The 14,990-nt window shown below is 34.4% G+C and overlaps 1 protein-coding gene across 6 annotated transcripts in view; it reads right to left on the bottom strand.

Annotated features, from left to right (window-relative positions):
• Positions 1-14,990, bottom strand: part of HDAC4 (histone deacetylase 4) — a 41,605-nt gene that overhangs the window by 8,341 nt on the left and 18,274 nt on the right. For 2 of the 6 annotated variants that reach the window (XM_018507074.1, XM_018507072.1), the window contains exons 3-9: positions 13,885-13,944; positions 7,950-8,119; positions 4,410-4,514; positions 4,116-4,241; positions 3,436-3,518; positions 3,061-3,167; positions 1,097-1,234 (exon numbers count right to left, since the gene is read on the bottom strand). In XM_018507074.1, the coding sequence (XP_018362576.1) occupies positions 1,097-1,234; positions 3,061-3,167; positions 3,436-3,518; positions 4,116-4,241; positions 4,410-4,514; positions 7,950-8,119; positions 13,885-13,944 (789 nt within the window). Of the gene's footprint in view, positions 1-1,096; positions 1,235-3,060; positions 3,168-3,435; positions 3,519-4,115; positions 4,242-4,409; positions 4,515-7,949; positions 8,120-11,411; positions 11,420-13,884; positions 13,945-14,990 lie in introns of those variants that run through there. The other 4 variants (XM_018507073.1, XM_018507075.1, XM_018507076.1 and 1 more) reach the window with 4 other exon arrangements.

Raw genomic sequence — 14,990 nt, forward strand, 5'->3', positions numbered from 1 at the left:
TTTTTTAAACTTGTCGATCCGTTATTTGGAGAGCGATTCAAATATTCCTAGACAGCGTTAATTTACATATGTTAATTGGAGAGTATTTTCGCTCATGCTGTTACAGGAGAGTAACAAACGTCAAAAGAACTCAACAGTCAATTAATTGAACACTTGGGGTGCGGTGAGAGACGGAAAGAGAAAGATTGAAAAACAGAAATGTATACATGTAGTAACATTGGCGAATATCACGTAGAGAAAAAAAGAAATTCTTGTTCTAAAATACTTTATAGAGTATAGGCTATTGTTCTGAGGGTTTTTAAAAGAAACTAATTCTTTAGCGCAATTTTATTGATTCATATGGTCATTCGACATGTAAATAAGTTTTTTAAAGAATGCTGTTAAATAAAGTGGTACGTTTTGGAGATATTAACAAAAAGTGATATTAACAAAAATTTTCCATTATTTTTAATATGTCTCGAAAACAACGCAAAATACGAAAAAAACTTCAAAAGAACTATTTTGTAGAAAATTAAATTACCTACCGATTAGATACATGGAAAATTTTTCAATTTCTTACTATTTTTTTCTTCCATTTTCTTCTTCTATTTGAGCTTTATGATATCGAAAAAAAAACTTTTAATGTTAAATATATTTACTTTAATTAATAATTGCAATAAAAGAAACTTTCAATAACATAAAATTAAAATAAATCCAAAATATTGCAAAACCGACTGAAAATGTCTAACTTGCGTTAAAACGATATCTCGGTCACCATTGATCAAAAATTCTTGTTTAAACTCACATTTTTTTCGTTTGTAATGTCTACTTTTTTTGCTCTAATAACGATAAAAGCATTTGGACTAATAGAAAAGTGAAATTTTACTCTAAGAAAGTGAAAAAATAAAACTACCCTTGGAAAAAAAGGGAAAACATTTCATCTTTTTCAAGGGTGGTTGTATTTTCATTCTCCTGGAATGAGATTTCACCGCAAGAAATTTAGAATACAGGCAATAGCCTAATAATTCTCTTGAATAAAGGCCGCGCGTAAATTTTGTGTGTGTGTGTGTGTGTGTGTGTGTGTGTGTGTGTGAGAGAGAGAGAGAAAGGAACGTACTTGCTAATAACGATTTCCGCTTGAGATGCGACGCCAGGCGATCCTTCCGGCGTGCCATCAGAGGTGAGTTTCTCGACGCAGCCATGTTCCTTTCCACGCGTTGTTTTAGTCGCACTTTCAGCAAGTTCGGCTCCGAAGCTGGCCAATTTTTCAGCCGGTTGTTAGTTGGTCATTGTCATACCGAAGAAAGGGGCGGGGAAGGAAAAGAGAGACGGATGGAAGACAAGAAACGCGATGCGAGATGACCCCATATCATATTCGCATTCACGTTCGCTCGCTCGTATTATCGGTTTACCGGCATGCACGTCGCGGAAGAAAGTCGCGTATGAGATTCTACAGAGATTTCCTTGTGATATTCGCGCCTGTATAAAGGGCGAATAATTAATAACACGCACGATTTGTAAGATAATCGGACCCTATATGATCTAGTATCTAATATGGCCTACTCGCTGTTTGTGATTAATTACACGATGAATTCAACAGACAGCACTAATATTACATTTGTCTGTTTTTGTCATATAATACATTTTTCAAGCTTGCTGATTAGCTATAAGATAAAGAGATCCAAAAATTTCTCTATCTTATAGCTAATTAATATGTTTGAAAAATTCATCGTACGACATATGTAATATTAGTCGAAATCGTCCTGTCGGTCTGACATTGCATCAATTTATTATTCACTTTATTAATTTTGTTATTTTCAGTAAAGCAAAATGCAGAACGTTATAACTATGATATATAATATTTCGTAGATAAGTATATAATTGCCTTCTATATCTAAAGAAAAAATCCCAGACTACAGAAATATCTCGAAATTAAAGCATTTTTTGAGAAAAATGTTTTATACAAAAATTATAGTTTAAAACACGTTTGCCTAGCTGCCCCTCCCTCTCACTTAACCAAATCTTAGGCCCGTATTCAGAATGCGCTTACAACGATGTTAGCGCGCTAACATGCTATAATTTACGTTACATATTCTATAGAATTTTAGAGATAAAAGCGCGTTCTGAATACGGGCCTTAATGAATAAATTATATAATAATGCGCTATTTATGCGCTCTCAAAATCCAAAAAAAAAAAAAATTATTTGCGCTCATTTTGTTTAGCTAAAAAAAAATTTTTATGGGGGAGCTGAGTGCTGTCAGTCAACCCCTCCACGTGTTAATAACAACCGATTTGGGAAATTAAATACACAAGATTTATGCGCTTTCATATTCACATAGTTTCAATTTTTGCGCTGCATCCCTTAAGGTACTTCCCACTTGAAGCAAACAGCCATATTATGGCTAGCATATTATATACCAGCTAGGTAGACGTGTTTAAAACGATCTATTTATTAATCTAATCAATTTTTAATTTTGGATGGTGTCCTCAGAATCAGATCAAGGACAAGAAAATCGATGACCTTGACGATGTCATTCAAGATTAAACTGATCGGATCAATAAATGAAATCATTTTAAACTCTACAACTTTTGTATGAAATTTTTTTCTCAAAAATACTTTGTTTTCCAAGTATTTTACCGGTTCGAGACTTCTTCCTCACCCTATATATTTTTGCGTAAACAATTATAAACGCATGTGGACTTTCGCTTTGCGTTGAAAAGTGTTTGCATAGATATATAAAAGATGAATATTCACAGAACTAAGGATTTACCTATTACTTAAGTCGGATAATGAAATGCAATGTGTCCGACTTGCTATGTGCATGTCGGCGTTATCGATATATAATCCGATCGAGCGAATTTTGTTGAGGAAAATCATTGCTTTTCTTTATATTCTCGGATAAAGTAATGATCAAAAAAGCAAACATCGCGTCGACACGATTTACAGCGTAAGCTCTTTTTCTGAGATTCAATTCGGTTCTCGAACATTGAAACACCATGCTTTAGTAGACATTCTATTGGCACACAAACTGCTTGTACGAAATATGCATAAGTTAATTCAGACATCTCGAGGCAATTACCTGTCTTTCTAAGCGGGAAATCGTCGCCAAACTTCTGCAGCATCTGTGGCATCTGATATGGATGAGCCGCATTCGTGGTACTCGATGATTCTGACTGCGGTTGTAACCTAGATAAAAAAAGTTCGAGACATCATTCATAACGTATTATCAAGAGTTAGATAAGGAATAATCAATAAGAGAGCAAAGTATGTGGAAAAGATGCATCGTTCTAATAAGACATTAAAATTCTTTCAAAATTCTCAGTTTTTCGCACTATGGATTAAAACTTTATATGTATATTAAAAAAAAATCTATTATTAAGAAATTATAAATAAAAAAACAAATAAGTTAGGGCAATAATTACACACACACAAATACATATGTTGTGCATTTTACCAGTTTCTATATCCGGGTGTGCCAGGTACTGCTCCGTTCGCCGCGGCAGCTGCCTCCCTTTGCTTTTTATTCACCAGAAAACTCTGTAATCGTAAGAGCCTCGTAAATAGAGAATTATAGGATTCGCGTAAAATTTAAAGCGCGTGCTGTTTACAAATTCGGAAAATCGATATTTCATTCCCGATTGGACAGACGAGATATCGTAAATGGCAAAAATTGTAAAATGTCAAATGGGATGAACCATAGTTCATTCGAAAGGGGAGAACTAATTACGTGTATTAACATTGTAAAAGGATTTGGATGGATGGGCTTTTGATTCTGAGAAAATTGCAGTTAAAGTTGGGCAACCAATCAGCTATACGATAAGTTACTACAGTAACAATTACCAAAAAAAAGTAACACCGTTACCAGTCTATTATAAAAAAAAAAGTAACTTGTAACGGTAACGGCGTTACAAATAACTAGTTATTTTCATTCCCTGGGCTCATTCCATTTAATATTTTAAAATAGAAAAGTGTATATAGAACTTCTGAGACTTAAGGGTTAATACTGCGAATATGCAAAATTTAAGAGATAAGAGTTAATCCTTGCTAAAAATTTATAATCTAACATTCATCGTACCTAAAAATTAAAAAAAAAATGTATCGTGTCTAATGACAAAGGAAAAAATCCAAATTTACATGAAGGCGTTCCTTGACTTCTGTGGATGCATTCGCGCTATGATCATGCTTGTCTTTCTTCCTGAGAGCCTCGAGTCTTTCCTTCTCTCGCCTTTGTTCCTCCAACTGCTTCTGCTGTTCCCAGAGCTGCGGCAGAAATAAATAAATTATTTCTTGTAAACTCATCCTTTTTTTAACAATCTGTTATATCTCTCATGTACGCTAAGATCATTCTTCTGCATACTCTAAGAAAGATAACTAGCAAATCACTATAATAATGCCGAAGTGCAAACAAATCTATAAGACTAGATTTACCTTTAGTTGATGCATCTGTTGCTCATGCAGTTCAGCCAATTGTCGTTCCTGGGCATGATACTGTTGCCGGAGAATCTGCTGCTGAAGTTGATGATGCTGCTGTAGCTGGAAGCAAATCCAGATATCTCAAGGATAATGCAACATCTTTAGCTAAAAACTAAAATATCAAAAAGTATCTGAAGGATATAAAATAACTAATGTGCAAGTGAAATATAATCGACAGTCTTGCTAACTATATATTTCTTTTTTCAACTGAAATCGTTACAAATCATCCTTGTTTGCGATATAACATTTTTTTCTATATTAGTATATTAATTTATAGTCAGGCACTTATTTTTTCGATTTGCCTACGGTAAAAAATAAAAGTTTCGATAAAAAAAAAGGAACAAATAGAGATGCAGATTTATGTACAGAGCTTTCCAATATTTTACCGAATAAAAGCTATTGTCGCACGCGTCCAGTGGAAATGCGAAAGTATGGCATAGCGATGCCAGTGCAAAGTTTCATGCCAACATGGTACGTATCCGACACGGTTAATCCAATTTACCGTGTCTCTCGAATGTTTTTCGTTTGTCATTCGTCGCACGTGGGCGACTTTGAGTCGCCTTTTCTCAGAAGGAAATGCGTAGGTTGCTGACACAAAGAATAAAGCGATTTCGTCCAATTGGTTACGTTTGCGAATAAATGCTGTCACGCGATTCCTATGCAAGCGTTGCACTTTTAGCAAGCAAGTATACAAAAATCGAACGCGGTATCGTCCGATTTGAAATCAGAGGAGTTGCTAGTCTTAATTCTAAAATCAACGGGCAAGACAAGATTCTAGAATCTTGTCTCGCTTGTAATCGTTCTGCTTTTCTGATTGACATTCTCTGAAGCTAATTGAGATTCTTTGGTTTTAAGGGGGTCAATTATCTTTTTAGGTAAATACTTGGTAATATTTGGAAATTTATTTATAAAACTACTAAATAAATTTATATGAATTTTATATAAATTTCACGCAATTACCTTTCTTAGACTGGTATTCATAGTCGTATCTTATATTTAAGACTGTCTTAAGTACAGTCTTAACCTGTCATGAATCGATCAGAGAGTCGTATTTCTATGTATTATATCTAAGACGGTCTTAAAATAAGAATACCGCCCTTAGCCTACAAATAAATGCTTGTTTGTGATTAAGAAGAAGAAATATTTCTAACAAATTTTGTTGAAAGAATTTGCATAAAATTTTATCTTCGGAATGAAATTTCGTGTTGCGGAAGTATTTCGGTAATGAGTGTATGTCAAGAATAAGAATAAATAAAGAATTATGGACTTAAATTTTAACAAAACAATAAAAGATTAGGCTAATGAGAGTATCAAGGATAAGAATTTTCAAATAATATAAAACATTCAAAAAAGGCAGAGAATGTCGAAGGAGAATTGCTTTAGGAGACCTTTCATTTAAACAGATAAGCAACACGACAGAGAAATTAAAGATTTAGTGCTCAGTAATCGACGATTGACAATTTGAGATATGATTGAACGTGTTGGATTATTTGACATTTTCATGTCAATTGATTTTGAAAAACAATTTAAGCGTTAGACTGGTCACATCTCGCATTATTCTAAAAACGCTGTTTAAAAAAAAAATAAAATTTTTTTTTTTTTATTTTCATGGCTAAAAATTTAATGAATATTACTGCACAAGCTCCGTTTTGAATCAATAGATGCTATAAAAGAGAATTTGTCGCACGTTCTGAATGACTATATCTGAAATTGATTATAAAAAATGCTTCGAAGATTGGAAAAAATGTTGGCATGAATAAACGTATTGCAGTGGGAGGGCATTATTTTAAAAGAGGCAAAATAAATTTGGATGAATCTAAATTTATAATTTGCGTTTTATTAGATCAGTTCCGGTATATTTAATCTCACAGTAGTATTTAGTTAATATTAAACCAATACTGTGCTATCTATACAATGTTTATTTTCTTATTTTATATATATATATTCGCTCACAAAAAAAAAACAGGGCACTTTAATGTTACTCTCTTTTTATGAGCAAGTATATTTATAAAAAAGCTGTTCGTTTTTATTCCTGAGCAGAATCTAATTACAACAAAGTACTGTAGCTACAATATATCACATATACGGGATATATTTACTTCCGGGCAAATTATCCGCAACGTTAAATCTGACCTTCGCAGAAATATCGATGTCTTTGAACTTAATTGCGATGTAACTAAAGTGTGCATGATGTGCATGATCAATCAAATTCAATCGAAACTCAGTTGGGCTGTGTAATCTTAACTTCGCTATGTATTCCGCATAAATTTCTGTAATAGTTATTCACAGTTGTAATTTGTATTTCAATGATATTCGCAAGAAAGGTATGAAATATACAAATAATATTATGCAGCACGATATCAGCTATGCTACTACTTAATAAACTGGTAAGAAGATGTTGAAACGATGGCCGAATTTGATTGATTGTCAATAATATAGACTTTGTAACTCCAAACTCATTTTCTTATATTATCATTTTGTCTTACTCAAATGCATACATCTATCCTCCTTATCTTACGTATTTGCAACGCCATTTCTTGCAAAATTCGTCACTACTAGACACAATTACTGTTCAGTTTACTATTCTCAGTCTTCGCTAAGCATATGTATATACGTAATTTGCAAATCGATATAAATCTTTTTTTTCAAGCTTTCAATCTTAGTTCCATTAACTCAGTACTGTTTTACGTAATTCAACGGGTGGTGCAATGTCATTTTATCCATACAAGCTATAGAACTTTTGTATTAAAGAAACGTCTATGTCAGGTGACAGTCATACGAGTTGAAAAATGTAAGTTATTAACTTTTTTCGATTTTAGAATAAAATCTACTGAAAAAAACCCACTTCCTAATTTTAGGCTACTTCAATTTTATTATATAAAAGGATTTAATCCTCTGTCAAGAATTTTTTATTCCGTTCAATCTATTCGGAGATTTTTATATGGCTGTAATGTATCAATAATTTTTTTCATTTCAGCGTCTTCTTAATTCTGCTTTTCTTTCAAAAGTGATAAATATTACAGTTTATTTTCTGCCATTCTACATTACACGTCAGAAGAATATCCAAAGATTTTGTTCTTCGTCTTAAACAATTTTACTATGAAGAATTTGTTATCTATTTATTACTCATTTTTTTATGTTAACATAATTCCTTTCAATTATGAAATATTATATTGCGAATTATTTTTTCGTTATATTTAATTAATCGTATAAATTTAATTAGTCATATAATAATGTTACAAAAATGTATTAATTTTTCTACGAATACATTTCATAGGAAGTAAAAAATACTTTTGTAAAAAAATTATTTTTCTTTGATGTGACATGATGTGCTCAATACTCTTTACTCAATATTTTTAATTGTTCATTTAACGAACAATTTTCTTATCTTGTTACACAACAGTTCCACAGAAGTTTCAAAGAATCCGATATTTTACCGAAGAATTCAGTGAATTCCGTGTTACGTGCATCTTACATAAATGCATCGTACGTTACCTCGAGTATCTTTTGCTGCAGCGCGTGTTGGCCATGTACGTTGGTAGTATCGGCAGCTGCAGTGTGATAAGTGCCGGAAGTCAAGGTAGCCGTGGCCGCGCTTCCTCCGCCACCGGCGCCCAAATCTCGCGGTCGCGGCATCGGAGAGCCCGGCGTGTCTCTGGCCATCTCTATGCACATGTAACAATAACAATATACGTCCAATAATATGCCTCGGTGAATCTCGCCGTCGTCACCACCACCGTGTTGGTGCTGGATGACCATTGGTGATGACCATTGATGATCTGTAAAGAGCGTAAGCTCGAGGTTTTCGCGCGCAGATGTCGATTAAACGCATTCGCCCGTTACATGCAAATTCTTATAATTCGTTTTTTTTAAACCTTCTCTTATATTGTTAGGCTTTTATCTTTTATCTTTTATGAATGTGATTAAAGATGGATGTCAGAACTTCAAGGATAACACTATTGCCATAATACTTTGCTAAGATGTTCATTAATATATTTTGTTCCTATATGTAAAATTTTAAATGACTTTAACCATAACGGTTTCAAAAAAATCGTATAAAATTATGTTTGACCTTAAGACGTATTCTTATGCAAGATTGGGCCTATTATTAATTAAAATTTTTTAAATTAATAATTGACGAAAACGAATATATATAATTAAAAATTATTTAATTGACGGTAAATATTGAAAATAACGGTCCCACCTCCGACTTTGATCTTGACATAAATTGTTATGGCCCTGAATAATCTTCGGAAGGTTTAAGTCCGCGCTTATTATTCTCGTTCAAAGCTTATATTTACAAATAAAGTTGGCAATATAAATGTGTATATATTTAACCGTATAATTTAAATTATAATTATCATAAATAACAATATTTTCATCTCCCCTCCTACTACGGGGCGTACAGCTTTCTACGAAAAGCGAGGTCCACCCCGCCTCCCCTCTTTTACCTAGGGGCGAGCTAAAACCTTCCGAGGATCACTCAGGGCCATGACCTTGACAATATATGTCAAGGTCAACGGAAGAGAGTCCGGTATTTTAAACATTTATCTTAATTCTTTCAAAACTAGCTAATAATATTAAAATTAGAAATAGAACTGTTTATATAAAAATAAATCAACTAAAAAGCGGAAATTACTTCAATCAAAGTTAGATATTAAGACTAATATATATATGTGTGTTGTAAATAAATTATTTTAGAAATATGATTGCGCGCTGATTATTTTGTACCTTCAATAATTTTAAATTTGTAAAAAAACTCACATTACGAAAAATATTACTTTAGCCAGGATTTGAACCCGGATCTCCCGTATTCCATACGGGCAGCCCTTTACTGTTAAGACTATACCAAAGTCTTGGCAATATTTTTCGCAATAACTAATATATGTAGAGAGCGCATTGAAAGGCAGCGTGTATAAACAATGTAATGTTAAGATTAGAGACAATAGCTAATAATTTGTTTAAACATGAGTAGCAAATTAAAAATTAAATATGACGGTTATACGTTAAAAAATCATCCCGTAATTTAATAACAATTATTTGATTATCTTGAAATTTATCAAATAATGGTCATTTGACTAGATAAGTACTATAATACACTTTTAAATTGATAACAAGTTGATTTCTCGCTCGACAAATTAATTTCAAACTGAATTTTCACAATGATTTTAATGACACGAGATACTGCGCGACATTTTATCTAAAATATACAACTATAATTTACGTGGAAAAGAAAGCATTCATTGTGATCAATCGAGATTAGAAAAGTCATAATAACTGGTATTAAACTCAATCTCACTTCAAAACACTCCCGTCACATTCTTTTCATTACCATTGCTGAAAAATCACTCGCAATCTCACTTCCTGTCATTTAACAATAAGTGTCGTTTCGATCGTTTTTATTGATACTAATCAAGAATATGCCGCCATATTACAACTCGTATCTATAGTCGAACATATATAACTAATCGAAAAAATAAAATCGCTCACACACAATACACATCCATATATTTTAATTATGTCTCATTTTAAATTCGATACTCAAGACATACCTATTTTTAAAAAGTCACCACGATAAGAAATATTGAGAAAGACGGAGATCCTCAATGTTGAAAGAAATTCAAATGTTTTTTTATGCCGCTTGTTTTTAACTCATTACTCGTTAGTTTTCAAAACGTTCCAGTTTCTTGGAAACATACGATTATACCAATCGCACCTTGCGTGTGGCAGATATTTTTGTCCGTTTCTTTTACCGGGTATTTGGCGGGTTAATTTCGGAATGGCCTAGCAGGAGTTGTGAGAAAGCGCGTTCCCACGCAAGAACTTGGCCCTTCCTCTCTTCTTGGATCCTCTCATCGCGTCCGGCTTGAATGATGTCTGAAAGATGTCTGGCGGACACCGTGTATCTTTCCTTTCGCCGCGTCGCTCTCTCGCGATATCTTACGACGAAGAACATCGTAAAAGTTAACGTGGATCGACGCGCGTGTAGCGCCGTAACGATGTTTATCGCTTTGATATTCGCTCGCGGCGCGATAGCGCGGTTATTTTTAGCATTTATTACGCACGCGTACGCGCCACACAAGCGACCACTTATCGCTCACTCATTTGCGACTTTTCTATTTTTTCTCTTTTCATTTTATATTTCAACTTTTCCAACTTTTATCTCCTCACTATCACGCCCAAGTTTGAGGAATTGATCGAAACATTCGAAATCTCTCTCTCGATCCGAAATAAAAATACTCGCAGAGGAAAACCAGTAATCACTTATACCTAATCACTCCGTTCGTGGCGTCTTTTATCGCTAGAGATCCAAGTTCAAACTCTATTACACACCGCTACGCAATTATTGTGGACTACGTTGCCAATAAATATTATGTTGCAAAAAAAAAACAGCGTTTGGCGAGAAATTTTTTGTTCCGGTTATCATGCTAAAAGCTACTAGTTCACTTCAGTCACTGATCGCTCTTGGCACTTCTGAAAATTCTAAAATTGTTGCTCTATCGCAATAATTTCTTATGTCGCTCCGCATCGATCGCGATCGTTCAGCATAAGTCTTTATTTCGGAGGAGGCTCTCCTCGTTGAAATTCGCACGATCGCAACGGAATTTAATTCACAGGTGGGATGATGACGACGATGACGACGAGGACGAGGAGGAGGAGGAGGACGACGACGACGACACGCGACGGTGCGGAGGCGGCGACGGCGGCGGCGGCGGCGACGGAGCGGAGGTGTGAGCGCGCGCGTGCAGGAAACGACGGCGGAGAGACGAAGAGAAGAAGAGGAGCTTTATATACGCCGCTTGGCACGGCAAAAGCAACGATCAGCGCTAAATTTAACTCGCACTGGAAGCGATTACGCGAGCCTGGGAGTGAAGCTGAGGTGAGACAAAGAGGGAGGGAGACTACGACACGAGACCGACCGGAGGGGAACCGAGCGAGAAGAGAACGCGAAATTACCTGCTTGATAGATGGATCGCGACTGAACGATCGCGACCACAAGCGATTCTGATCATTCCTCATCATTCGCGATGGGAAATGATGCAACGCGCGTCCCTCGGCGCGTCCCGCGGCGAGGCGCACCGAAGCGGGGAACCGCGGATATTGGCCAATCATCAGTGACTTGTTCTTGCCCGCTCGTTCACGTGCTCGCCACTCGACTCTACATCGATGCGAGCAACGAGAAAACCTGTTGCGAGTTACGAGTGAATTAAGCCCTAAACAGAAAAACTCTGCTCTGAGTGCATTCGTATTTGGTAATACGAATGTTAACTTGCCGCTGAACAAGCGTAATCAGTGATGTAAATGATTGTAAGTGGTGATAATAAATAAGATTTCTTATTACGTTTGTACTTCCGCCTTTTTTACGGGATCATTACCGGAACACCAAGTTAAATCGTCTCTCTGTGAGGTTCTCATTCACAAACAGCCTCTACTCATATTCTAATGACAACCGTTAAAAGTTTTTTAATTTTTCCCCTCTTTATTTAAGATCTATCTATTATCCAATCTTGAATAACAATATTGTAAGAAATTGCTTTTTTCTGTTTCTACTTTTTTAATACAAAGGCTGTATAATATAAATTTATATAATACAATCTGAAGTTTAAAAGTTAAAGGCTAAGGACTAAAGATTAACGGATAGAAAACGTGAATGCTTGATGTCCATTCAAAATTTGATTTTTACTTTCTCTAAGAATGTCTATCGAGTCAATATATGAGGTCACTCTTTTCAATAAAACTTTTGTGTGAAAGATAAAAATTTTGAAATCACCAATATATTATTCGAAAGATCGCTTATTGTTCAAAAAATTCAATTTTTAACTTTTATTGAAACATGCATTCCTCTCCTACGCTGTTATATAAATCACGTATCTCTTAACAATAATATGCATGACAAAGCTAATTATGATATATCACAGAGGTGAAAAAGCAGATTAAAGATAACCTTTTCTTCAATATATGACTTTGTAAGTCAATATAAAAATTGACCGATTTTTCATAAAAATCAAATAAGTCCATTTCTTTAAATCTTGGTTATGACACCAAATTCTCTATCAGTACAAAATTATCATTAATGGTACAATTTAGTACAAAATAAGTGATACTAAAAATTCCGATAGATCCGATTTGATTCTGATAGCTTTATAGAGCTCAAAGTTCTTCGTTTTATTGTGACTTTTTCCAAGACAAAGACAAACAAATCTCTAAAAAATTTATTTCTTATAAGTAAACCGAACGTCTATTAAGCTGCACAGTGACTGCACGGTGCGCGCACGCGTGCGTAATAATCGTCACATGTAACTGCACAGCATCATGCAGATGCGTCCTCATTTGAGGCTTATATTGCCCGCACGCGTAAGTGTTGCACGTGCATGTACGGGCGATATGAGGCTCATGCGAGTGCTCCAATTGTGATTCGTATCGCCTGCACACATAAGTGCCGTATTTTAAAATGTGTATTTCATTTACTTGGTGAACATCTAAAAAAAAAAAAGTGTTACACTTTCATCTTGGAGTCCTTGGAGCTCACTTCAAAAAATTATTATTTTATTAGAACACAATTGCAGGATCTTTTTTTTAATACTTTTAATACTGCGCCTTTCTTTTATTCTATTCTGTGTAGTCTTTTAAATTCGAGAAATTTAACTTGTTACGTCCCTCTAGTATGGTGGTGTCGCGTACTGCTCGACGATGTACGCGAATTTTCTGTTCGAAATAGGCTACACATTGTATTTCTTAATTGATTCGAATGTTTCGTTAACAGAAATACTCGGAAATAAATTCTAAAGAGAACTGTGAGAGTCGATTTTGGAGTCTTTCTCAAAGATAATAGTTCAAATATGTTTAATCGGATGATCTCGCAGGGAATAATACAGGATCACTTCTACTGATCTATTCGTTTGGGAACATTCTATCGCCTACCTCTCCAGAAAACGTGATAGAAAAAATGAGAGAAATATTATTTGTAAAATAACGATTCAAGAGTTAGAAAAAGAAAGTCCAAGCAAAGTTTTCACGAAAGCTACAAGTATGTTTAGATTAACATGATGAACATTTATTGCAATAATAAAAAAAAAGTTTGAGACTTATAGACTGACTTCTTTTATATTTCAAAAATAGTTAAAATTTTCGAAAAAAATACTCTGATACAAAGACATTCAGCTCATTGAGTACTATCGATAGAATGACTCAAAAATACCCCTTCTAATTAAAATATTTTTTTTTGTATTGGTAGTAAAAAGTCAAGGAAATTTAAGGTTACTCAAAGTCATCTAAGTATGTCTCATACTTATTCTACAATTTTGATAATAGGTATTTTCCACCTATTGGTAGTTCTTTTTTTTCGAGAAAAATGTGAACTTTTTATCAAACTCACCCTATATATACAATATCTATGTACGTATATGTAATAAATAGCAAAGATGCTCACCCTTTTGAGGCAGATGCGTGAAAGCGGACGTAATTTCAACGCTTCTATAGCCCACGTCTTCTGAAACAAATTACAAGCGTTTTATAAAATCGATGATTATATACAAAGAGACCAATGAGACAGTTTTAGCTTATTGTCTCTTCAAATCTATACTAATCAGTAAATAAATGTTGCAATTGCAATTCACGCAAGAAGCGCGAACATAAATAAATTATTGCATGTCGATTGACGTCAGTTTATTCAAAACATAGAAAAAGATGTCTTGGACTGGAATAAACTATTGTAAACTACTATGTCACAATTGATAATATTATCACCGTCGCATAATCCTATCATGACTGATCGGATTATTTCCGAGCGTAAATTCCTGCAATCTTTTTGCACTTTTTTAAATCTCATCTTTCACGTATGCACCGATAATAAAATAAAAAGTCAGATCTCGATACAATATTAGTTGTATTCGATAAGAATTGAGGCCAGATCTCCTTTTATACGTACATCTAAATTTTAGAACTCTGAAACATGTTTTAGTTTAATTTTTAAGTGGTGGCTGATCAAAAGTTTTCTCAGACAAAAAGTCCTAAGATCAAAAGCATAAAATATATGATGATTTGTTGAAGTGATCGCGCTATTAGAGAAATGTCTTTTTAATACATAATTAAGGTAATTCTTTAGTAAATCGAGTTACCACAGAAATGTCTAACTTTTTTATCCTGATAATAGAGCAAAACGCTAGCAAACTGTGACCAAATTGTGGCAGCAAACTCGAGCAGATTCCCACTACAAAACCTATCTGTGTCCGCATTTGGCTATGGAACTGCTGACAAAGCCTATTGACAGGCTACGCTAGCAGATTAGTGGCAAAAAACCGAGCAGAGTCTGCTCGAATCATGTTCTGCTCAATTTCTGCTTCCAATTTGCCGTCAGGTTATGTAGGATTTTGTTCGGTTTCTGCCATCAATCTGCTGGGATAGCACGTCTAGCAAGCTTTATCATATTTCTGATAGCAGTTTGCTGACTTTGTCAGATAGTACAAATTCTGTGTGCAATTTGTTGCCTTTCTACAATCAAAAATTGTTAACATACTCTGCTCGAAAACTGTTTCC

Source organism: Trachymyrmex cornetzi, unplaced genomic scaffold, assembly GCF_001594075.2.
Source record: "Trachymyrmex cornetzi isolate Tcor2-1 unplaced genomic scaffold, Tcor1.1 scaffold23, whole genome shotgun sequence".
In the NCBI taxonomy this organism is placed as follows: Eukaryota; Metazoa; Arthropoda; class Insecta; order Hymenoptera; family Formicidae; genus Trachymyrmex; species Trachymyrmex cornetzi.